Source organism: Labrus bergylta, chromosome 2 (genome assembly GCF_963930695.1).
Source record: "Labrus bergylta chromosome 2, fLabBer1.1, whole genome shotgun sequence".
NCBI classification, from domain to species: Eukaryota; Metazoa; Chordata; class Actinopteri; order Labriformes; family Labridae; genus Labrus; species Labrus bergylta.
In genome coordinates this window covers 8,074,175-8,097,225 of record NC_089196.1, presented here as the reverse complement: position 1 = coordinate 8,097,225, position 23,051 = coordinate 8,074,175, and the positions used below count along the sequence as shown (strand labels likewise).

The 23,051-nt window shown below is 40.4% G+C and overlaps 6 protein-coding genes across 10 annotated transcripts; 4 read left to right on the top strand and 2 right to left on the bottom strand.

Moving 5' to 3' along the window:
- Positions 1-28: 28 nt before the first annotated feature.
- Positions 29-1,292, bottom strand: LOC109982044 (phospholipase A2-like). The gene is made up of 4 exons (XM_020631089.3): positions 1,136-1,292; positions 770-926; positions 558-685; positions 29-165 (listed from the first exon to the last, which is right to left on the bottom strand). The coding sequence occupies exons 1-4, from the start codon at positions 1,206-1,208 to the stop codon at positions 41-43; spliced, it is 483 nt and encodes a 160-aa protein (XP_020486745.2). The 5' UTR covers positions 1,209-1,292; the 3' UTR covers positions 29-40.
- A 1,438-nt stretch (positions 1,293-2,730) lies between these two features.
- pla2g1b (phospholipase A2, group IB (pancreas)) lies at positions 2,731-5,513 on the top strand. The gene is made up of 4 exons (XM_020631090.3): positions 2,731-2,862; positions 2,944-3,085; positions 3,986-4,119; positions 4,310-5,513. Exons 1-4 carry the CDS (start codon positions 2,814-2,816, stop codon positions 4,426-4,428), a joined length of 444 nt encoding a protein of 147 aa, XP_020486746.2. The 5' UTR covers positions 2,731-2,813; the 3' UTR covers positions 4,429-5,513.
- asgrl1 (asialoglycoprotein receptor-like 1) lies at positions 4,487-6,395 on the bottom strand. Of its 2 annotated transcripts, XM_020631088.3 has the most exons (8): positions 6,359-6,395; positions 5,900-5,997; positions 5,730-5,813; positions 5,560-5,646; positions 5,403-5,459; positions 5,162-5,301; positions 4,896-5,008; positions 4,487-4,824 (listed from the first exon to the last, which is right to left on the bottom strand). In XM_020631088.3, exons 2-8 carry the CDS (start codon positions 5,979-5,981, stop codon positions 4,671-4,673), a joined length of 717 nt encoding a protein of 238 aa, XP_020486744.1. In that variant the 5' UTR covers positions 5,982-5,997; positions 6,359-6,395; the 3' UTR covers positions 4,487-4,670. The 2 variants fall into 2 exon arrangements, with proteins under 2 accessions (XP_020486744.1, XP_065819810.1); XM_065963738.1 differs by lacking the exon at positions 6,359-6,395 and having other exon boundaries at positions 5,900-6,346.
- A 555-nt stretch (positions 6,396-6,950) lies between these two features.
- On the top strand, positions 6,951-9,256 carry cox6a1 (cytochrome c oxidase subunit 6A1). The gene is made up of 3 exons (XM_020631109.3): positions 6,951-7,110; positions 8,687-8,829; positions 8,939-9,256. The coding sequence occupies exons 1-3, from the start codon at positions 7,005-7,007 to the stop codon at positions 9,026-9,028; spliced, it is 339 nt and encodes a 112-aa protein (XP_020486765.1). The 5' UTR covers positions 6,951-7,004; the 3' UTR covers positions 9,029-9,256.
- Positions 9,257-10,167: 911 nt separating this feature from the next.
- LOC136182713 (uncharacterized) lies at positions 10,168-14,792 on the top strand. The gene is made up of 7 exons (XM_065963726.1): positions 10,168-10,492; positions 10,595-10,769; positions 10,918-10,988; positions 11,077-11,250; positions 11,365-11,456; positions 11,536-11,607; positions 11,806-14,792. The coding sequence occupies exons 1-7, from the start codon at positions 10,477-10,479 to the stop codon at positions 11,947-11,949; spliced, it is 744 nt and encodes a 247-aa protein (XP_065819798.1). The 5' UTR covers positions 10,168-10,476; the 3' UTR covers positions 11,950-14,792.
- A 189-nt stretch (positions 14,793-14,981) lies between these two features.
- hps4 (HPS4 biogenesis of lysosomal organelles complex 3 subunit 2) lies at positions 14,982-22,913 on the top strand. 4 transcript variants are annotated; one of them, XM_065963715.1, is made up of 14 exons: positions 14,982-15,128; positions 16,310-16,725; positions 17,449-17,539; positions 17,651-17,794; positions 17,918-18,025; positions 18,185-18,301; positions 18,755-18,849; positions 18,944-19,016; positions 20,069-20,193; positions 20,309-20,975; positions 21,069-21,195; positions 21,397-21,424; positions 21,631-21,742; positions 21,974-22,112. In XM_065963715.1, exons 2-13 carry the CDS (start codon positions 16,694-16,696, stop codon positions 21,710-21,712), a joined length of 1,689 nt encoding a protein of 562 aa, XP_065819787.1. In that variant the 5' UTR covers positions 14,982-15,128; positions 16,310-16,693; the 3' UTR covers positions 21,713-21,742; positions 21,974-22,112. The 4 variants fall into 4 exon arrangements, with proteins under 4 accessions (XP_065819787.1, XP_020486695.1, XP_065819773.1 ...); XM_020631039.3 differs by lacking the exon at positions 21,397-21,424 and having other exon boundaries at positions 14,988-15,128; positions 16,310-16,469; positions 16,603-16,725; positions 21,974-22,913; XM_065963701.1 differs by lacking the exon at positions 21,397-21,424 and having other exon boundaries at positions 14,989-15,128; positions 21,974-22,913.
- The last annotated feature ends 138 nt before the right edge of the window (positions 22,914-23,051 follow it).

Sequence of the window (23,051 nt, the reverse complement as noted above, 5' to 3'; positions counted from 1 at the left end):
TTGTCTCTTGTGATTTTTTTAAAAAAAATTTTAGTGTAACTCAGTCGAGGCATTGGACTTTGGGATCCACGTTCTTGTTTTCAGGGTTGTATGTGGTCCGGGCGAAGCAGTGAGCAGCCACCCGGTCGCACTCACACACAGCAGCCTGGCACTTATTGTTGGTCGCTGCAGACACAGAGAGGAAATGAACATAGAGCTGCAGCATACTTACACTTGATACTATTATCATCAGGTACACTAAATGGCAGTGTGTCAGTGCTCGGAAATACTGTGAGAGCACTTTTCTGTGAGTCAGGATCTCCAAACTGGGGATTAAACCTCTATCCCCTGCTGTGTAAGACCTATATATAGCTGTTTAACTACCCTGTCCTACACATAGGGTCACAAAAGAAGCTTTCTTTAATGTTTGTGTTGAGGCAGTGTTGGATTTATTACCCAGGTTTTCTTAACATTGTCCAAATCTGGATTTAAATAAAGCATTTTATCTAATTCTCACCACAGCTTGACAGATTTGTAAATTCTCCTGCATGAATAAGTTTCAATCATGTAAGTCTTACCAGAGCATGTCACTTGCTGATTTGAACAGGTGAAATCATAAACGATGACATAGGGAAGGTCAACAAGAGCCGTGCATCCAGGAGCCTTCCTGCTTGTTTGATAGCACTTATCGTGAACTCTGCAGCACCTACAGGAAATAAAGGTGCATGTCTGACATGGTCGGAAGTTTCTCTTAAAATTTTTTTTTTTTTTTTAAATGTGTGCTTCCTACTCGTCCAGTTCATCCAGAGGAGTTCCCGACCCCCCGAGACCACACCAACAGCCGTAGTTATTGTACTTTAGGGCGCTTACGTCCGGCTGAACACACTGGATCATGTTCCCAAACTGCCATAAGGCCCTGGGCAGCAGAGCACCACTGGCCACATAAGCTGGAGAGGCAGACAAATACAAACATGAACAAATCAGGAATGAAACAAAGAAATACATAAAACTGACCGACTGTGGCAGATTAAAGAAGATATAAAAGAGTTAGAAGGATAGTTTCACAAACAGCTTGTACTCAGAGGACATATATTCACTGTCAGTGTTAAACATAGAAGTGATATATGGTTACATACTGAGTATTTTTTACTCTTACCAGTGAGAAGCAGCAGGGACAGACGACCTGTGAGATTCATGGCTCCAGTCAGAAGAGCAGAAAATGAACTCATGCAGTTCTTATAGTAGGTGACAGAACAGCAGAGATAAGATGAAGCCAGAGGGTGGCAGCTTAAATGAATGGGTTCTGCCTGAAGGTCTTGTTTTCTTCAACATGTATTAAAGACTTTCAGCTTTAAGGGTGAGAACTTGATGAAATACAACTGCTAAAAAAAATCCCTTGAAAGCACCAGGACAAGACATTTTAAGATATAAATTATTTGTGTAAAAAAGGCTTACATTTTGAATTTAGTTGACATTTTCTTCAACTTCACCTTAAATAAAAAAAACAAAGCAACACATACATGACACTCCATATCACCTGCCTAATAACACAAGACATGATGCATTCATGGACCAATGAAAGAAGTATATCTTACGGTATTGATCACTGCATCGTATCCAATCGCTCATAATGTATCTTGTCCTTTCATATCTATTATGACGTATTGTATCAAATAGTATCATTAATGTATTTGTCAAGTAAATGAATAGATCAATAAATCAATTAAATTTGATTATTTCAAAGAAGTAAAAGATAAGAAATAACAAAATGTAAACATTTGAATCAAAACCAAAAGGAAGATTAAATTGACAGCGTAAACATTTCGATTAATTTTGTTATGTTATGTTATTAAACTGTAGTGTTTGCTAAAGTTGGTAAATAAATGGGTAGTAATATCCTACTGCACTTTATCGTATCGTGTCCTATGATACAGTGCAGTATGTTTTTTATCGTACCATCACCGTCATATCATATCGCATCGTATCCTAAATACTGTGTCATATCCTACAGCACCACCACATCTTATTGTATCCCATTGTATCGTCACGGTTTCCTGACAAGATTGTCAAATCCTGGTCAATTTAGGCCGGAATCTCCGTCTAAAACCTGTATGAATAAGTCATATATTTACTTGATCCTTTTTTAAAATAAATACTGTTGAAGGTTTTGAAAACTGTTAGTTGTAGTTCAAGTTGAAATTCTACATCTTCCATCCGTCAGTGGCTGAAGCTTTCCTCTTTTTTCTGTTTCAACACTGTGAAAATTGACAATGTGGTCTCAGTCAAACCTCATATTTGTGTCTGATGGCCTTGACTCATTCACTAAGGGTAGGCAGAATATACGTGTGTGTGTGTGTATTTCATAATTAACATACAGTATATCAAATTAAAATGTACCTAACAAACACTTTCTAATCTGTTGGTGTGTTCCTCTGTATTTACTTCTGTTAACTTTTAAACACACAGCTGTGTCAATAGCCGGCACTTCCCTGAGTTCCCATGATGTAACCATCACATTACTCCGCCTGGTTCTTTTAAGTTTTTACAAAATAAAACTACATATATCTCACAACGATAACAATACTGACATAAATATTTACAGGATTTTGGTTTTTGAGTTGTGTTTATGTGTTTATGTGTTCAGAATATTTGTTTGTATAGGGTTGCACACATCTACATATATGTAATTCATGCTCGTACACACATGTTGCATAAGTTGACCTAAAGAGGAAGAGATAGCATGACTTCTGGCAATTGGCCAAAAAGGGTCACCTGTCAAGGTCAGTGGTCAATAAAAACCTTTGAGATTTACGTTCAAAATCAACACCTGCACGATGCGTCTGATACTCTCCTTCCTCATCCTCTTCATCAGCCTCCCAGCACGTGAGTTCTCTGAATATTTCGTCCCCTCTTCTGACTGAAAAGAAAACGTTTTGAAGATAACTACGGGTTTTTGTCTCTCAGTGCTGGGTTACCGAGCTCTGTGGCAGTTCAGGTCCATGATCCTCTGCACTGTACCCGACAGCTGGCCCATTCTGAACTATGCTGACTATGGATGCTACTGTGGGCTGGGCGGCTCAGGCACACCTGTAGATGAACTTGACAGGTAACACTAATGAAAGTGTTTTTATTCATGGGGTCATTGGTGCGACTCTGTTTCTTGTCTCGCACGACCCCAACTTAACAAATTAAAAAGTCAATCAACAACTTTAGAATTTAAAAACATGTTGTTTACCATCTTAAAGTAAAGCAGCTCAGTGTGTCAAAGATTGTGACAAACAGTTTGTACCTTTGAGACACCAAGTCATTTAAGGTGAAGTAGATTTAGTGTGAGTCTTTCAAACGTTTACTGAGATATATTCTACAGAAAAAAAAGTAATTCTGGAGCCGCTCTTCTCTTCCTCTTTTTGTAATTTGGAGAAATTGCCCCTTACACCTAAAAGATTATTCCAAGAATGTTTAATCAACTTCTGTCCTGTTCGTTGTTAATATTTGCTGGTTTTCTCTATCTACTATGATTAGAAAAATAAATATCCTGACATTTTATAGACTTAATGATTAATTTAAAAAAAGAAGTTAAACAAGACCAATCCACCAATTCCACAAATGTATAAATAATATGAATGCAGGAGACACCCCATGTTTGGGGGCTTTAGTCCTCAAAGCAGTGGCCGGTTTTGAGTCTGACCTGCGGGTGTCATTCCCCACTCTCTCTCTCTCTCTCTCTCTCTCTCTCTCTCTTTCTCTCTCCCCGATTTCCAACTTAATTCATTGTCCTGTCACAAATATGGAGACATAAAAAAGCCCAAAAATAAAACCTTAAACAATGTGAATTGAAATGAGCCTCAGCCTCTGGATATTTCATCTCCAAAATCTTCAAATTTCCAAAATCAATCTTTTTTTCTCAGAATGTCATCAAAATGATGTTTTTGTCTTTGTCTTGATAGGCGTAGTCGCTGTGTTGACCTATAATGACCCTGTGTGTGTGTGTGTGTGTGTGTTGTAGATGCTGTTATATCCATGACAAGTGTTTCAGTGAGGCCATGCAGCTAGATGAGTGCTGGCCCATCTTAGACAACCCGTACACTGAATCATACAGCTACAGGTGTGACAAGGAGAGCAAGACCGTCTCCTGTCTAAGTGAGTGTTCAAAGAAACGCCTCTTTGAGCCATTACCAGTCATGATTTCACTTTCAACAAAACATTAGGAAAAAGCTCTTCTGACATTTTGTACAACACAGCACTCTACAAGTTCAGTTTTATATGTTCTACTTTTCCCTCGTCTCTACTACAACCCATCTACATCTCTCTCTCTGTTTCCATCCTTTAGATGACAACGATCCCTGTGAGCGCTTCATCTGTGAGTGCGACAGACATGCAGCCATGTGCTTCGCCAAGGCAGGTTATAATGAAGACAACACCAATCTGCCCAGTAGCCGCTGCAAATAAACCGAGGGGAGCATGAAGAAGAGGGAACATCTTGTAGAAAAACAACTTGAGGGCACCATTGTAGTCATAGTTAGGTTTTATTTTCCAGCAAGAGCCTTAAACAAATTTCATGAATTCAGCTTTTACTTAAAGTTATACACTGATATCAAATATATTATTTCCGTCTGTCTAAATTTGACCTATTTTTCAGAACACGTCAGGTTTTGATCATGAGTCGCTGCAGCAGCTCTGATGGCTGTCTCTCATGCGTTACTCTCACAGATGTATCTGTACGACAGGCTACAGTCTGCATCATTCCACAGTTTGCGTTTGCGTGTCACGGAGGAGTGAAGCTGGCCGCAGTCCTCTCCGTTCTCTCTGAAGTCCCAATTGTCGGGCTGACCTGCATCCCAGAAGCTAAACACACAAAAGAAGGAGGGGTGATTTGTCAGGGTTACCATTCATTTGTGCTTTGAAGTTTCTCTTACGTTTGGGTTGTACTGAAGTCAGTTCCATCCGCCCAGGTCCAGTGGTCCTCTTCTCTTTCCACAAGTCCAATCCAATAGCTGTGCCGGATTTCAACTATTTGTGAAATGTGGTCCTTGGAAAAAAAAGCAGATTCATTTATTTTGAAGCCTTTGTTGGTCCTTGTAAATCTCTATGCATGCTACTTATGATAAATCTAACACATCGTTATATTGGAGCCTGAAGGACAACTCAAGTTTAAAATAAGTTTATCAAACTTTAAGCTCACCAGTTCCTCCACGTTATTCACGACCACCAGGTGTCCGCCGTGTGTTCGGCACTGCTCCTCTGCTTTGCTCCAGGTCAGAGCCGTGGTGGACAGCAGGTAGCAGCTTCTCTGAAAAGACGACCATCCCTCCCTACATGATCCTGATTCAGTGACGATTAGGAGAAGTTGAATGACTCTGTCAGAGGGAAGCACAATCTCTGATTTCTGCTTGTACTTTCATTTGAAAGTTTCCTGTGTTCACCTTTCACTGCGACAAGTTTCTCCAAGGGGACGTCCTGCACTGCTGCCGCTGCTTGACCTTCATTTTTTTGACACCACAAAATAAAGACAAAGTTGAATAAATCACATCAAATGTACGACTGCTTCATTACATCCAGACTCAAAGAACACTCTCTGACCCGAATAAGCTGATGAAGTGGCTCCTGCGTTGCTGATTCTCTCGAGTTGATGTTTGACATCAGTGATTTCCTTGTTCAACTGGGAGACTTAAAGATAAGAAAATGATTACTTTTTGATATACGAAAACTGTATTAATGGATAAACCTCACTAGGAGGTTTACAATCATACATTTGATCCCGGTGACCATCAGCAGAATCAACAGCAGCAGCAGCAGGACTCCATACAGGAAATAAGCCACTACTCTCCTCACACCTGTAATTAAAACAAGCTTTTTTCATGTTTCAGAGAGACATCCAAACTAATTTAAAGAAGTGAAATCATGTATACACGTCTTATACCTTTTGGTGTTGCCACTCCGAGCTCTCTCTCATAGACAGAGCTGCTAACAGGCGACTGAAACTGTCGGTATGATTCCATCATTGAAGGAGACTAGATTCTTTTGGACAAGACATTTTTTTAGAGTGAATTATATTTCTGTCATTTGCATTTTAAAACAAATGTCTGCTTATAGTTTATCATCAAAGTGTTCAGGCTAGTGTTCAGCATGTGTAAGGACAAATAAGAGGATTCTCCATGTTTGTTTCAGGCTTAATATGTGAACTATTAACAGCTCAAGTGATAAAAAGGAAACCCTGATCTGATATCTTGTATAATACTCATATTTTTACAAAGATATGCAGGTTTAATTAAATCATTTTCACATTCACATAGCTACACTTTTTTATAAATGTTTTAGTTAACGATCACATTTCTAGAACAGAAATGTGCAGCTTACAAAGTGAACATTTATCACGTACCTTCATCAACCAGTTTCTCTCTGAATGTTGGACTCTGACCATGTTACCACAGAAAGTCCTCCCCTTTAAAGAGAAACACTTGTTTTTAAATGTGGCTTTTGTTCTGAAATTATCTATCATGATCTACTGTAAGCTCGATTTTAAATCTTTCAGATGGTAATGTGAGGACAATACTGAGGGAAGAATCTAGAAGAGTTTGGAGGATTTAACTGTCATGGTTCACTCTTGTTTCTTTTGTTAATTCCTTGTGGTGTATAGATGTTACATAGATGTCCCAGTGTCAGTCTTCCTGCTAATTCCTTGTGTCTCCCAGTGTTTTAAACCTTTGTTGGATTTTTCAATATGGACATTTTTAAAGTAAGCTTCTTTTTTTTTTTGCCTTTTGCCTTTTTTGTATTTACAAACTTGAAGGTGTTATTCAGTTATTTTATGAATGCCTACATATTCTCATATTTTGGTTCAAGTAAAGGAAAAGGATATGATCTTTTTTATACCCCTATGTATATAGTTTTACATCAATGTATAGTTTGTGTGTCTTGTGTCTGCCTGTAGTTCTCGGTCTCAGCGCTTGGTGGCACAGTAGAGTGTCTCCACGTGACCTTTCTGTATAAATCACTTCCGGTCGCTGCGGTTCTCAGAAAGGAAAATGGCGGCTCTCGGACGGCTCTCTCAGGCTTTGCTGAGGTCTTCTCTGACCCAGAGCAAGCGTCAGCTTTCTGCTGCTGCTGCCCACGGGCACGGCGAGCAGGCAGGTAATAAAACATTCAAAATAATTCACATATTTGGTTTAATATCGCTAATGTTTCCCACAGTGTGTAATGTTTGGACTGTGACCTTGTTGAGCTCCTTTAGCTGTGTTAGCATTAGCTCAACATCCTTGAGCCAAAAACATGAGCTTCTTAACGTGACGACTTTGTCAATAAAACATGTTACAGCAGGAACATGGTTAAACATTCACTCGTGTTGAGTTCAACTTTAATCTGTCGTTAAAGTGTCCTGTAAGAGCAACAACGAGACAGTCAGCTCAGAGTCACTTCTTAGTACAGTAAAACTCATGAATAACTAATAATAATAAGTTTTTAAGAGTCCAGTATCACATTAAAGCATATATAAGGGCCAGTAAAGATGCATGGATGTGTGACTTATAACACGGTTACACATTTTACAGATCAGTAGGTTTTCATTCCTTCATCATATTAGTAATAGTAATAGACTAATAAGAACACAGGAGACAATAACTAGTGGCTGGTTGTTAGACCACCTTAAATGTTGATGATATTACTTAATGTCTGATTATTAGAAGCGAGTGAGACTTTCATATCGCTTAAAGGTCATAAAGCTTTTGGTTGAATGTCTATCTAGCTGACGGAGTGCTGTATTATGTGTTGAATATTACATTTTAAGACACTGTAACATTACTTGTGAGGTTCAAACACCTGGCCTGAATTTTATTATTATTATTTTTTTAATTTAACCTTTATTTTACCAGGCAAGAATTGCTTGAGATCAAATGACCTCTTTTTTTGAGCAAGGCCTGGACATAATGGCAGCAGTATAAAGCAAAATATAAGACAAACCTAAAAAGAAAGCACAGACATGAGAAAAAGAGACAAATACAGTCCAGAAGAGAAGAGGAGGAGGATGAGATCATAAAAGATCACTGAGCAGCACAGTACCTTCAATTAAAGCTCCCCAATAATATTTAATTTGATACAAATGATTATATAACCTCATTATGACCTGTTGTATACAAATATGGCACCTTTTCTTTTTTAATGTTATTGAAAGACAACATTGCACATGCATCACACATGTACAGTATTTGTCCTTTGCAGATTAAAAAGAGCACATACTGCAGTAACTGTCTGATTAGAGGCTAAATCTTTGCGACCGGTGTGATGAGGACTGTGGTGTTCACCCACTCCACTAGCAAAGCCAAACCAGCGCCCCGCGATTGCTCCCTCTCTTTCTTGTGGCAGCTCTCGTCCAAAAGTAAAACTTAAGATTGGAGTTTGTTTTAAGCTTTGATACTCTTAAACACTATTGTTCATTAAAATAACTTGCATTGTATAGTTTTAAATCATGTGGTATTGAAATGCAAAAATGTTGACAACTGTACCGTGGGGAGTAGCAGAAGGGCTCCTTATGTATATTTGTGCTGTGTAACATTTTCTTAAGTAAAACTAGTTGAGGGTCAATTGGAAACAACTTATAGAAAGAGAGTTTCCCGTGTCCCATCTCCGAGAACACCCATCACTTAGAGTTTCACTGTGGTCTGATCCCATTACGGCTTTGTTTCAAAGTCTAATGATCATGTCTCTTTTCCAGCCAGGACATGGAAGATCCTCTCCTTCGTGGTGGCCCTGCCTGGTGTCGCTGTGTGCATGTTGAACATGTACTTGAAAGAGCAAAGTCACACCCATGAACAGCCGGACTTTGTCCCTTACGCCCACCTTCGCATTCGCTCCAAGGTCTGACATTTTGAAACCGTTCATGTTCTGAACTGACTGTTTTTAGTAACGTTATTATCAACATTGTGATCTCATCATGTGTTGCCTTATTTTCTCAATCTCTTCACAGCGTTTCCCTTGGGGAGATGGCAACCACAGCCTTTTCCACAACTCACATCTGAACGCCCTTCCTGATGGCTATGAGGGTCATGATGAATAAATCCCTCCCTCCAGACCTCATAACTGGTACAAGGACCAGTCCTCCCCTCAGCTTCTGTTACCGGACCACACTCCCAATCACAGTTTACGCTTTGTTTTCTTTTTTTGTTTACCTCTGTGCTTCCTACATGGGGCACCTGAACAAACCGTTCCGTTACTTTGGACCATTAAACAAAATGTCTGCTGAGACTGAATTAACATAAATAAAGTAACTATTATTACCTCGAAACATGTCCTGTGTGCTTTGATTTTATACACAGTATACTTATGTTTATACGTTTGCGTTCCAGGTTTTTCACCTGCAAATTAAGGTATTTATCACAGGAATAAATACAAATATAGAAATGATGAGTTCTAAGTATCTGCTTTAATCACCGACTCTTACTGTCACAGCTGAAGCAAAAGTAATGTGTAATCTTTAGACTAAAACAAGCTTTGTATGCTGTGGAAAAAAACACGCAACAGTGTGATAATTAGATCCCAAAGTTGAAGCATTCTAGGTTTCTATGTACTTCTGTTGGTCTTTATAGGCCTTGAAGTGCTTTGGGGTGATTTCACTTATCCCTCATTAAGCCTCTTTTCAGAGAGGTCTAAGAGGTCTGTTTCGTCCTGCTCTTTGTTTTTCACACAGGGGTGGGAGAAACGTCTCCCAAACAATGAAGAAATGAATGAAACCTTTATTGCCTCTAGGGGAATTTGCCTTGAACCGAGAGCAGTATGTGGACGTCCAATAACTCACTTAATATAAATGAGGTGTTTCACTGTGTATTAATGTAAAAGGTGGAGTGTGAGGAATAGGTGAAATATGACACTGAAATCAGGGGAACTGATTCTGACTGAGTGACCCTTGATGTTTACTCCTCACTGGGTGTAATGTTCTTCATGAAGCCCTTTGCTGATCATAATACACAATTAGTCATCTAACCAGAATAGACAGTTTTATTAACCAATAGGCTGTCTCTGTACATTTGAATTGTCACAAATGACGACTTACATATTTACATATTATGATTTCATTATCAGGTATTCCACTGGATTAAGTCATCTTTGCATCTCCTCGAAGTGTCCAATGTGGAACAATAGATAATATGATCCGACATGACGCGCTAAACCTGTCACGTGACGCGCTCTTTGTTCCCGGCTCCACCTCTGTCACGTGAACGCGCTTTAAGCCGAATTAGAAAAGCCTGGGTTAACAAAGCGCGGTGGAAAAACTGCTTAATTTCGCCGCTTTTCTCTTCCCCGTTTCCATCGCCTGGACAGTAGGTGATATGATGCTTCGTGCAGTAACTAACAGTCGCATCGATTAAGCTCGGAATCATTGCGTCTCACGATCGTAGGTTTCGATTTGATTAGTAAATCTAGCATTGAAACATCTCGGATATCTGCGCGACCCCGCTTCCACACACAGGGGTGACCAATCGCACACCGAAACCCGGATCAGAATCCATGAACGCGGACAGAGGTGAGTTGTATGTCCACAAACTGTATTACTATTTAATAATAAGACTTTTAAAATTTTTCATTAATAGCTACTTCATTCTCCTGTGTTTTTTTATTTTTATAGATTACCTCATGATGAAAAAAAATGAAAGGGCACATTTTTTCAGCCCTAAGGAGCAGGACCTCATTTTGAAGTTGTATGAAGAAGAGAGAGAGATACTGACAGCCAAATCCAACACCACCAGTGCCTCTAGAAACAGAGAGGAGGCATGGCAGAGAATTGCAGATAAAATAAATGCGTAAGAACACATCCACATAAGATAATAGATTATTAAAAGTCATTTTTAACCCAAGTGTTTCTAATATCTGGTATAAAATGTGCATACAATGTCACCATACCTGATTAAAAACTTCTGTATTATTACTGTTATTATTTTTTTTCTCCAGGGTTTCGGACAGCGGCTACAAAAGGACATGGCAGCAAGTGAAAGTCAAACATAAAAATATAGTCCAAACAGGTAGTCATTTCTTTCTTCAACTTCCTCATTGTTAAAAAAAAAGTCTGGCAGGATCATCATGTTTACTCTTACATTTGTATTAATGCAGCAAAAAGAAGAAGGTTGGAGGTCATGAGGAATGAGTCAGGGTCAGCCACCCCGTCACTGAACTCTGCAGAGGAGGATGTGCTGCAGCACAAAGACAACAGGCTGAGGTTGGAGGTCCTCCCTGGAGGGGCCTGTATCGAGCCACTGACAGAATCTGAAAGCTCTCTAATGAGTGGTACGTTTATTAACCTCATTTTCATTTTCTTTTATGATTAACCTCAGATTTCAACCCCTTTTTAAATAATCTCACATTTTAACTCAATGTTGGTTTCCCTCTGTACAATCTCAGGCCATCCTGTCCTCCTGCTGCCTATAACAAAGACTGAACCAGAGAGCCTGAGCAGCGATGAGACAGACGTCAGCGACGGTCACTTTGAAGGGGTAGGTGCCATTAAACATGTCTTATTGAGATTTTTTGTCTTTTTGAGGACTGCCATACAGATTTTGTTACTGTTTGTAGGATGTGCAGAACAGCAGCTTCCAGGAGAGGGCCAACATAGCATGTGCTGCAACCAGCGACAGAAGTGCAGAGGTGAGGCTGTGGATGTTTGTTTAAGAGAGAGAATTAAAGTCAAACAACTTCATGAATCCCTCTTGGGGCATTTGGTTTGGAGCAGCTTGAACATCAAATATATAAATGAAAACAATGACATACAGACAACAAATTAGACAGATAAGAGATGCCAAGAATAAGAAAACAGTGAGCTCATGTGTTTGATTTCTTTTGCAGAGGCAGAAAGAAGACATACGGGCTCTTTACTGCAGCTACCTCAGAAAGGAGATGGAGAACCGAGACCAACAGATGGCACTCAGAGCTCTTAAAATGAAGAAGCTGGAGAAAGAAATCTTACTACTAGACAAACAGCTGATGTGACTTATCAAAGAAAATCACATTTTTTTATACACTGTTGTAATATGTTCAAATAATTCATGATTGATTTGATATGAATCAATCAATGAATTAACCTTTTATTATACTGCAGAGATAATAGAAGAGCGACACCCGTGTTCCATGCCTGAGTCACTCACAACAACATTTTAAAGATGGAAAAAGAGGCGACTGTGGCTCAGAGGAAGAGCGGGCTGTCCTCTAGAAGGTAGGTTGGCGGTTTGATCCCCAGCTCCTGCAGTCCTCATGTGATATTGTGCGAAACACTGAACCCTGAATTGCCTCTTGAGTCATAGTGAATGTGTGACATTGTTATTTGATGGGCTGCCTGGTGCTTTGCATATATCAGCCCATCTGTGTGTGAATGTATGTGTGGAGCAAATGTACTCGCTTTGATTTTAAGAACCACTTACAGTATATGTAGAAAGTAGAGAACGCGCTGTATCACAGACAGATAAATAAAAGGCCAGTCCACTTTTCCAAACAGGCAACAGATTAATGAAGAGCATTAAATGTGTTAATTGAAATATAGGTTTCTCAGAAAAAAACGCCTTAAAACTTGTTTAATAGGTTTAATTATTTACTATAGTATCTAGTACAAATTAAATGTAATACCAAAAAGGTACAGTCTTTTTATCCACACTTTCGCCCCACGGTCTTCCTCGAAGTGCATATTTGCTGGAAGGGCTCTTAGTGGTGTAAGTTCGAAGGGACTGTATCTGTGAAAGCAGAACTGGGACAGGTCTGGAAGAGTCACTTCTGTTTGGGTTCAGCAGAGGAAACCTGCTGCTGGCTGTCGTGTTGTTCACACTATAGCTGCAATAATTAATAAGAAATGTACACTAGAGTATTAGGATAGGATAGGATAATACTTTATTGATCCCCAGAGGGGGAAATTTGGGCGTTGCAGCAGCACAGACAAGAAAGCTCAAAATACACATTAAACAGAATAGATAAGATAAAAACGGGGGGTATATACAAGTACAATGAATGATGAAGTTAACTATGCAGGGAATTGAGACAGTATTTGCAGAGAATGACAAGATAAAGTGACATCAGGCCGTATCAGGAGAATTCTGAATCGCAGGAGAAGAATGCTTAATAATATTGAGCATTCTTCTCCTGGTATATTAAGTTAATATACCTGTTTCTACAGCTAATGTGTGCCTCTGATAAGAGCTGCAGCGTGTCACTCTTTGTCACTTTGCGGTTAATGTTATTCCAATTGAAACTGTTTTATGGCCAGGTTAAATTGAGATATAACCTTTAACTGAAAAAGAAGTTTCTTCTCCATTGTCTCTCTTCTCTGTCAGAGAGCAACAGTTGTTGTGCTTCCCCATTGGTTAGCTGTCTAAAACTTCATGACACTACAGGGATTCTGGGTAAAAGCCTTAAGCTGATGCACACTTGCAGAAGGGGTGCATAAAGGGTGCAACACTAGAGAATTGGGACGCCCTACGGTCTTGCACCCCTTAGTGAGTATGCGTGATATGGGGGCAAAAGGGGCAAAGTGTGGATATTGGGACAGTGTATATTTTTGCCAGGAGTCAGAAGAACTATTAGTGAAACAGAATTCAGACTCATGGTTTGTCCTGTAGACTCAAATGTTGCCTTCAGAACAGCAGGTTGTTTATTATGGGGGGAGTTGGGATCTATCTGGTTTGCAATTTTTCTGTAAACCTATTTGTCGCTGACACAGTTTTGCATGTTGCGTCCGTAGATATGCAACAGCACACACACTCCACAGTGTTATCCTCAGGCTGCGACAGTATTGTTATCTTCACTTGAGCTCATTACAGTCACAGAATTGTCCGGGTCAAAAAAAAAAAAAAGCCTCAAAGCGGGCACGAGGCCCACTGAGGGTTCAGGAGGGTGCTGTAAAGGAGCTCCTAAAGGATTCTTCATCACATGAATGATTTAGTGAATCTGCACACTTTGGACCGGGTTTGCCTGTTCTGTAGCCCACTGGATTGATATGAATGAAACAATTGATGTTTTTAATGTAAAGGTCAATTTGATCTGTCAGCTGAGTCATGTCGGGACTATTGCTCTTTTATACATATTCCCCAAATTAAAGCAGCAAATGAGCAGACATATTGGAACAATGAGCGTTATTATGTTTCACATTTTGTTGCGAATATCTCCGGTCATTGACAGGATGAGTAGAAACATCAGCAGACATGTATTATCTTCCCTCTGGATGTTGTGCTCGGCCTGTCCTGCTGTGTTTAGCTTCTTTTAGAGGTTTTTATCCATGGAGGCTGGGCTGCAGCACATCGCCTGTATGAGGCCTTCACGTGCTCAGCTGCTGTTTCACTGTCAATTGAAGATCAGACACTTTGTAAACATTTTTAAAAAATGTTGTATTAAGATCTGAAAAACAGAACATAAGTAAAAAGTTTAAACTGACACCAAGACTCACGACTCTTTGCACATGACATGACAGTCGTGTTTATAAGGTTGGCCATGAAGTGAAGTCTGCTTTATAATATGTCTCCCTTACCTTGAAAAGGAGTTTTACTTTGGTTCTATGTCTAAATGTATTCACATTACCTACAATTCACTTAGCAGATGCTTTTATACCTGGATATCTTTATGGTTTAACTGTTTCATGCTGGAATACATTTGTCTCCAAGTCTTGTTTAAAGGCTTAAAGTTTCTACTAATGCCTGTTTTCAAGATCCAGCAAGGTTATAGTTCATGTTTATTTATTACATATTTATGGATTTTCACCGTTTGATATTTTGTTCATCAGTTGTTTTTTATTTGTATTTTTATTCTGCCTGTTCATGATGTTTGTCAATAAAAGCCTTCATTCATTTCCAAAACTTGTAGTTCAGTCGGTGAGTTTGTTATTGTGACAGTATGTGTTGTTGTTGTTTCTGAGACTACAGGAACAAAGTATCTCATCATGTCTGGATGTTTCACACTATGGTTTCGACAGACAGGCAGCTGCATACAGAAACCTTTAAAAGAGCTGAAGCACGTCTTCATTCTCCAGCTCTCCTGTCTCTGAGGTCTCATCATCCAGTGACCCTGCAGCACATGCACGGCGATCACTGCCAAGTCAAAATGGCGGACTTGGTTTCCACTTTTTGGGAACAGAATCCCTCCTCCAGAGATAAAGGCTCAATGCACCCGATGAAGTAGGGTCCCAGATTCAGGTTACTTGTTACATATCTGCAAAATCTCTCCCGACCAGCTGGTTCCAGTTTGATCGCGCTTTAATCCAGCCATCGGCTGAGTCCGCTGTGCGCGCTCGTGTTTAACTCATGAAGGCATCGTCAATCGAGTACCGAACACACGTCTCATCCAGACTGTAAACATTGGCTTCTTCTCGGCTTCAACAAGAGATACTGTGCTGTAAACGTTCGTTTATTACGCTGTCTGTTCACATTTATGGTGCCATATAGTTACTGAACCCATGTGTGACATTCCCTGAACATACATGGATTTCTTTATTGGTTGATGCTTTTAAATCTGATTGTCTGAGTAAAGCAAAAATGAAAGAAAAACAAAACAAAACCAGAATAGTATGTAAAAATCTTTAGTTATCAGTGTGAGAGATAGTTGTTAGAGTTAAGTTCATGCCCTCCTGCAGCTGCAGACAGAATTCAGAAGAACAAGGAGCTGAAGTTTTAGAGTCAATCAAACTCCAGACAAAGTTACTTGACATAAAACGAGTTTTATTCAAAAGTCAAACTGTCAGTGGTAAACTAAAGAAAAGTGAACTCAATGTCTATCTGGGCTATCAAATGTTTATCTTTGGAAGCAAATGAAAAGCTTGAGCACATCATAAATGTGTTACACGGAGTTAGAGAATGAGCGCTTGTAATCGTTGTTGTGAATCAGGACGTAGAAAAAAAAAGTTGGAAATGTTTCAAGAAATTAGAACAATTTCGTTTGCAAATCTCAGCAGATCTATTTAGTGAAAACTACAATATGAGTCCAATTTAGGCATTTGTAGGTTACAGATTCACGGAGGCCTTCTTGTAGTTTATAGTATTTACATTTTTTCTTTTACCTCACTGTCAGACATCCATATTGAGTTTTTTGTTCAACCTCCTGACCGAAATATAAATATACCACTTTGAACATTACGATTTGACATAGAAAACCTGATTTTATAATATGACAGAATATAATCCAGGGGTCTGGATAAAGATATTCAAACAAATAGGCTGCGAAGTAAAACTTCTATTGAGGTGTTAATATGAATGCTGGACTTGAGTAGATGAGCGTGTCGATGAACGGATTTCTATTTCGCAGAGTTTCTTCTTCCATGTAAGCTATTGTTTTTGGCTTGTTGAGCGATTGTGAACGGCGCACTATTTGTCCCTGACAGCTTGCCATACGTTCACATGACTTCAGCTGCGTGTGACTGACCCGCAGGCGCATTCCTCAGGTGGCAGCAGCAGCTCTGTGACTGACTGCACTTCCCTGAAGACCAGGACACACACACACAGGGGATGAAACACTGTCCATCGCTGTCGTTGTGTAACGATGTAACATCTCTTTTTCTTTACACTACCAAATATCGTCCGTGCTGTGTGTGTGTTTTTTTTGTTGAGGATTTTGAAGCCTAACATCTTCTCGGAGGCGCGGTTACAACATCCACTTGTACTTTTTTGTTCGCAGCATCATAAGCTGGTTTGGTTGGAAATACATGGATACAAGATATAACCGATGACTGAGAAACATTTGGATTTTTCTGGGCTGTGTGTCGGCGATGGCTGAACTTGTGCCGTCCAACTCAAGAAGGTAAGATTAGCTGAGATTCAGACCTGTTTCAGTTTTGTGTCAGGTTTACAAAACTCGCTCTGAGAGATCTGAACCCTCAGTCCTCATGCTCTCTGGACACAACACTTTTATACACAGGCTGTTGTTCAATCCTCCTTCCCCTAATAAGCTTAAATTAAACCTAATATTATTGTAAACAAAAAGGGAGGCTTACATTTTTGTTGTTGTTGTTGTTGTTGTTGTTGTTGTTGTTGAAACCTGGCACACACATCAAAGTAAAGTTTGAAAGTTGTCTCGTCTACCTGCAGACTTTTCTCCTACACCTGTTTATGCACAGAAACTCAAACATACAGCAGAATCTAAAGTCTACACCCATAGAATAACGAAAGTTGTTTTTATTGTCTTATGTGTGAGCTTACATTGTTGTAACACATTTGGGCTATTTCCATTTGTTGTTTTGTTTGTTATGAAACATAACTTATTCCAAACCAGTTGTTTTCTAGGCAAAATAATAAAGTTGGTTAATTGATTGATTGTGACATTCAAATTGCTAAACAATCACAAGAAGCGTTTCAATAAATGCTTGTCATTTTTTTTAAGTCAAATGATTTTATAAATAAAACTAGCATTTGTTCTGCAGTCAAAGTCCAGGGAAACCATTCATACAACTCTGAAGACAATGTGAACATCTGAGTTTGCTTTAAGGCCATTACATTCAGACTCTTATTTGTATTTGCGTTGCAGGTGTACTTATTTCTTCCTCTACGATGGATCAAAAGTCAAAGGAGAGGGCGACCCTACACGACAGGGAATCTGCTACTTCTACCCTGAAGAGGTTTGACCCTTTACACATGTTGAAAGTTAAATGTTAAACAGACTTTGTCGACTTCGACGTCATTTGATACTTTCTCATTGTCTGCTTGTGTGTTGTGTGTGTTTCTGTCAGACCTCTTTAGATAGGCAGGATCTGCTGTGTGGTCAGCTCGCTGGTGTGGGCCGCTGTGTCTCCGAGCTGTCTTTGTCTCCTGTGCGCATACTGAGGCTGCGCCGCAACAAGTTTGCCATCCGCATGAAAGATGACTTCTTCTGGGTGAGTGAGCACACATTCATCCTGCTGGCGTCTTATATAAGCTGCTTCTGATGTTATTTGTCCGTCCTTTTTCCCCAAACATGACCCTTTTAATGTTATTATTATTTTTGTTGGCTCTCTCAGGCTCTGGGCTGCTCACTGGAAGTCCCCACCGTCAGTGTGTGTGAGCTCCTGGATCAGCTCATAAACCTCTTTTGTTTCTACAATGGATCCGTCAGACGGAGCTACCAGGTGCAGTACTCTCTTATCTATTAGTGGTGTGTTTTAAAAAGACTAGATTAGTGCACAGTTTTTGTTGTTTTTTAAGAAAGATTGAATCTGCTTTGGTTCATTTTTCTTATTTCACACTATTTGCACCTTTTGTAATCTGATCTTTGCTTTGCACTGCAGATAAACAGTCGAGAGTTGTTGGCTGCTCGATGGGCGCAGTACCTCTCACACCTGCAATCAGGATGCTCAGAGCTTCATTACATCTTCAGCTGCTTGAGGACTCTTGACTCGACTAATGTAAGAAAACATTCATGTTCAAATGAGTCCTACACTCAGAGCCTGCAGTCATTCCTCTCGAGCTACTTCTCATCTGCGCACCGATGTTTTCAGACAGGATATGAATGTGTCGCAATGTGCATGATATTGAGAAAGAGCTCGTGTGTCTTGACCAACATTTAAGCGCCTCATCCTTGTTTTATTCTTTTTCTACCTTTTGAATAATGTAGTGCTGAAAGGGTTGATTAAAATTCTCTAGTGTTTTCTGGATTATGTGAAACACAAAGAGACATGCCAAGTGTCATGATATAGTAGTTGATGTTAAAAGAGTGAATATTCTAACATCCACGATCAAGTATAACAGAAATAATTAAGCTACTAGAGTAATGTCCTTGTGCACTTTATATTTATCACCTCTTGATTCATGTCTTCTTACATGCACTGAAAGGTAAGACATTGTATTCTTGCCCCCAGGTTGATCCACTGCTCCTTCTCAAAGCTGCCCTCATCCTGCAGGCATGTCAGCGCTGCCCTCTGGTGTTAGCAGGCTGTATTCTTTTCAGAGGAAGGTAAGCTGACATTTTAGCAATCTCCGCCTGACAGCTGGAGACTTTTTGTAAAAAGCAGTTTGGGAAGTCTGACTTTTCTTTGTTTCCTCTGCAGAGTTGTAAGCACACAGATGAGTCCACAGCTCACCATGAAGGTGATGGTTCATGAGATTGAGACATACAACAAGGTAGGTCATGATGGCTAAAACCACTAAACGAGGCGTTGAAGTTTTTCCCCTTCTCCCCGAAACAGATCAGAATTGCTGTAGTTGTGTGTGACATTTTTACTAACCTAACACATCCCCCCCCCCTAAAATCATAGGAATAATACAACTTGAATTTGACTTTGAAAAAAAGAAAACCCTAGAGTGTTTTTACACATGCGCAAAACCCCAATCAGCAGAAGATTTGCAGACACTTTCAGGATGAGCTACATGTGTGAACGATAACGGCCACATGAAGTGAGGATAAGCCCGTGTGTTAACGCAGCAGGAAATATTCAGGAAAATTGACTGCAAGCGAGCAGGAAGGGGCGTTGATGATTGTATCACAGCAGATTCATATTCTTTACCGTTACTGTAACATGTTATGTGGGGGTCCTTTGTATTAATGGACGGGAGACCTTGTGTAGTCTACTAGTAACTTTTATTCAACTCTCATAGTCTGTTTCTTATTATCGCCCCCCTATGTACACATACGTACATTAGTTCCTACTTATCTACTAGCATTACAGTTACCCGCCCCAGACATTTACTTCCAGACACATTAGAGGAGTAGCTTTATTAAAATGGTCTAACATTTGGTTTATGTTTATTAACTGTCTGCCCAGAGTCTGCTGAGAAAATTGGTGTAACCCTCATAGAACCCTGTAATGCTAAATATAATGCTGAAGCCAGCAACCCGTTAGCTTAGCATAACATTTTATTGTGTTTGTTTTATTTGTACCAGTAACTATAAAACAACTATTTGCCATTTTATAGGGTCATGTGCTTCACTATTTCTTTGGAGGCGGTTCAGATTTGTTTCCTATGAACAAAGCTGGGCGAACTGTCCGCCTTTTTTCAGACTTTATGCGAGGCTAAGCTAACAGGCTACTGGCTCTAGATACATTAGTCAAAAAAGTAATTTTGTTCATCTTCTCTACCTTCCCTCAAGAAAGATAATAAGCATATTTACCAACATTGAGAGCTATTCCTTTAACAGAAGAAATTCCTAAGTGGCTGTTTTTATGTTGACTTAGGCCTCGAGGCCCGCTGTGGAGAGAACCTCCAGCCCATTTGGAGGGGATGTCTGCGCCACCACCGTGTTCCTGACTATGTCTGAACTTCAGTTCTTGCAATCGGCTCCTATCGACAAAGATGTCAGGTAACCTCGTCCCCTATTGAGCTTGGGTAGCTGCTTTACAAATTGTTTGAGTCACACAAGCTCTTTAAAAGAAATGAGAATTTCAAGTATCTCAAACTGTTTTCTTACCCTCCAGTTCCCATTCAACCCCACACAAAGACACACCCCCACAGAGGACCCGCCTCTCCAGAACGTTGTCGGATATGACCTTCACAGAGTCAGAGACTTCAGATCCAGGTTGCTCTCAGTCTTACCTCAAAGTGTCCTATAGCCCCCACTTGTCAGACTGCTCAGTTTTTAGCCCATCTACATCGCGGAGCACCGTAGATCCAGTAAGCCCCCCACCACAGTTTCTTGAGTCTCCTCTGTCGAATGGAGATCACTCTGATGAAGCTGACGAGGAGGGGCTGGAAGTTTCCTATTACCACAGTTTTCTCAGCAACGAGGGTGGAAGCAGTCGGGTACATCTGGACGGAGACAGCCCAGTGTTTGAAGAAAACCCCCTTTTAAACGGAGCTGGGGAGGATGGAGACGCAGCTTGTGGAGCTGCGTTTGACTTTAGAGGGGCAGAGTATGGGCATGAACATGAAGAGAAGGATTTGGAAGAGGCCAGCAGAGGTGTCAGCTCTCCAGGCCATGAGCCAGAGATGAGCGGCCCTTCTCCTCGCTCTGGCTCCTTTGATAACTCAGAGGAGAGCCCTCTGATTCCCATGATGCTTTACCTGCACCGGGTTAAAGGCCTGGTGCTGGCTCTGCTGGCAGAGCCTCACTTCTTAAGTGACTCTGCATCTATGGAGGAAGTGGTGAGAAAAAGACATGCTAACAACTGTGCATGAATGTGCTCATTTGTGTGTGTGCCTTTGTCACGCTAATATTGGTTCATGGTTTGTGTCCAGTATCACAGTAGCCTGGCGTCACTCAATGGGCTGGAGGCCCATTTAAGGACCGTCTCTCCAGGAGCCCCAGGTGCTCCAGGACCCTATGTCTTTGCCCATTTTGACTGCATTCAGAGCACACTGACAGGTGAGGCTTCTGTTATATTCACGTATCTCTTTGTTCCAATATTACTAATACTGTATACCTCTTGTCTTTTTCCATAACTCTCATGTATCTCTTTTCACCTCCTATCATATTCATGCATCCCCTCTCTGAGATCTCTCTTTTACTCTGCTTGGCTGTCTTTTTAATGCTTCCACTTATCTCTGATAATTCTTTCTCTTCCAGTTTCCCAGCTTTCACTTTTTCCTCTAGAGTGAGTATCTTCCGCCCCTGTGTGTCTCTACCTGGGCGGCACAGGGGATAGGTGGGTGGGTGGGGGGGTTGTTTATATTTGTCTTTGCATGAGCTAACGGCTAATTAGTAAGACTGTGATCAGCATTCTTTTGTGCAGCAGGCATGCCTGTCCAGGTTAATGTGCCACTGCGATACTGACTCTCTTGTTATTGTGTGTCTCTGCAGCCAACCTGTCTGGTCGACCAGGGGGAGCCCCGGAGCGTCCTTTTGTGAGAGCCACATCACTGCTTCACTCGCATTTCTGTAACACTGAAACTCTGCAGGAGGCTATTATCAGGTCAGTATGGCAGTGACATGGTGGTGGTGGTTGGGGGGGGTTTATCAAGCCTTTCATGACTCAACACGTAAAAGTCGGGGGTTGGGATTGGATCTGTCAGTTCTTGTAGTCTATCATCGCATCCCTCTACTTGCATGGACAACACATGCCGTGCTAACTAAAGAAGAAAACTGCTCTATTTTTCTTGTTTCTAATGCCATAATGTAAGTTTATGGGACATTTTCCCTGCAGGAGTGCTGGTGCTGCAGTGTATGGAACCCGCAGTGTGGCCCAGGAGACTTACTTCCAGCAGTATGGGGGATCGCTGAGGAACTCAGGCATTCCTAACTACCAGGACAGTGCTTTCTCGCTGCCCAGCAAGGCCCGACACAGACTGATGAAACACGGAGTCAACCTGCTCTGAGGTCACAGCGTCGTGATGTCTGCTCTCAGTGTTCAAGAGAAGCTGTTCTCTGTTAATAAGTAGAGCTGTCCTGTGAGTAAACTGTAAAATCTAAGAAATGTTTCTAACATGATTTCAGCTCCCTCTGTTTAGTAGCTGCTGTAGTTGTTCCTCCAATAGATTTCAGCATATTGTGTGTTATGAATTATTGTCTTATTGCTCTTATATTCAGAACAGTGCTTAGAATAAAATGTACCATTCGTCTGACAGAGAAGATTGTCAGAAAATGAAGTTACGTTTGCAACCAGGTCTTTGCTAGATTAAATACAATTTGTTCACACTTCCTCCCCACTGTGTTAGTAAAAACCTCACTTTTTCTATCCAGCACTAAAATCGTTCTGTATGAAGCGTCTGTTTACACATCGTGCACATTTTGTGAGATTTACACTCTGCATTTATATCGTCTTTTCAGTCATATCCACTTGTTTTTTTAAATTAATTTAATAGAAAGTGTATACTAAAGCAACATTAAACCTTTTCTATCTTAGTACCCAATCATGCTATTCCTTACAGCACACACTGAAAAACCTTATTGGTTTATTGCATACATTTATCAATTCATGTGTCTATTTATTTCAAATCAACTGTTTATTTTTTATTTGACTGTACAGCTGTTAGATCTACCCTTTAACAACTTCATATGTATTGGAAAGTGTGCTGAGAAGAGATGCACTGTGATTTACTGTAGTGTGTTATTGGTGGAAATTAAATGAATACATGATCCTCTCACTCTTGGGTCCTGTGTGAACTACTTTAGCGAATGCTTGTTTACAACCACAGGAGTTACACGGACTTATTAGGGTCATCAGCGGCCTGCATGTGACCCTGCAAGCCGGACCCATTGTTTTCAGACTTGGGATTTAATGC

Coding starts and splice junctions, on each gene's coding strand:
- LOC109982044 (XM_020631089.3), bottom strand. CDS start 1,208: ATGAGTTCATTTTCTGCTCTTCTGACTGGAGCCATGAATCTCACAGGT. Junction 686..769: donor CCTCTGGATGAACTGGACGA/GTAGGAAGCACA, acceptor TATTTCCTGTAG/GTGCTGCAGAGTTCACGATA. Junction 166..557: donor TCAGCAAGTGACATGCTCTG/GTAAGACTTACA, acceptor CTGTGTCTGCAG/CGACCAACAATAAGTGCCAG.
- pla2g1b (XM_020631090.3), top strand. CDS start 2,814: ATGCGTCTGATACTCTCCTTCCTCATCCTCTTCATCAGCCTCCCAGCA. Junction 2,863..2,943: donor CTTCATCAGCCTCCCAGCAC/GTGAGTTCTCTG, acceptor TTTGTCTCTCAG/TGCTGGGTTACCGAGCTCTG. Junction 4,120..4,309: donor CAAGACCGTCTCCTGTCTAA/GTGAGTGTTCAA, acceptor TCCATCCTTTAG/ATGACAACGATCCCTGTGAG.
- asgrl1 (XM_020631088.3), bottom strand. CDS start 5,981: ATGATGGAATCATACCGACAGTTTCAGTCGCCTGTTAGCAGCTCTGTC. Junction 5,814..5,899: donor CGGAGTGGCAACACCAAAAG/GTATAAGACGTG, acceptor TTTTAATTACAG/GTGTGAGGAGAGTAGTGGCT. Junction 5,009..5,161: donor TGAATAACGTGGAGGAACTG/GTGAGCTTAAAG, acceptor TTTTTTTCCAAG/GACCACATTTCACAAATAGT.
- cox6a1 (XM_020631109.3), top strand. CDS start 7,005: ATGGCGGCTCTCGGACGGCTCTCTCAGGCTTTGCTGAGGTCTTCTCTG. Junction 7,111..8,686: donor CGGGCACGGCGAGCAGGCAG/GTAATAAAACAT, acceptor TCTCTTTTCCAG/CCAGGACATGGAAGATCCTC. Junction 8,830..8,938: donor ACCTTCGCATTCGCTCCAAG/GTCTGACATTTT, acceptor ATCTCTTCACAG/CGTTTCCCTTGGGGAGATGG.
- LOC136182713 (XM_065963726.1), top strand. Junction 10,989..11,076: donor TAAAAATATAGTCCAAACAG/GTAGTCATTTCT, acceptor GTATTAATGCAG/CAAAAAGAAGAAGGTTGGAG. Junction 11,608..11,805: donor CCAGCGACAGAAGTGCAGAG/GTGAGGCTGTGG, acceptor TTTCTTTTGCAG/AGGCAGAAAGAAGACATACG.
- hps4 (XM_020631039.3), top strand. CDS start 16,694: ATGGCTGAACTTGTGCCGTCCAACTCAAGAAG. Junction 18,850..18,943: donor TGTATTCTTTTCAGAGGAAG/GTAAGCTGACAT, acceptor TTTCCTCTGCAG/AGTTGTAAGCACACAGATGA. Junction 19,017..20,068: donor AGATTGAGACATACAACAAG/GTAGGTCATGAT, acceptor ATGTTGACTTAG/GCCTCGAGGCCCGCTGTGGA.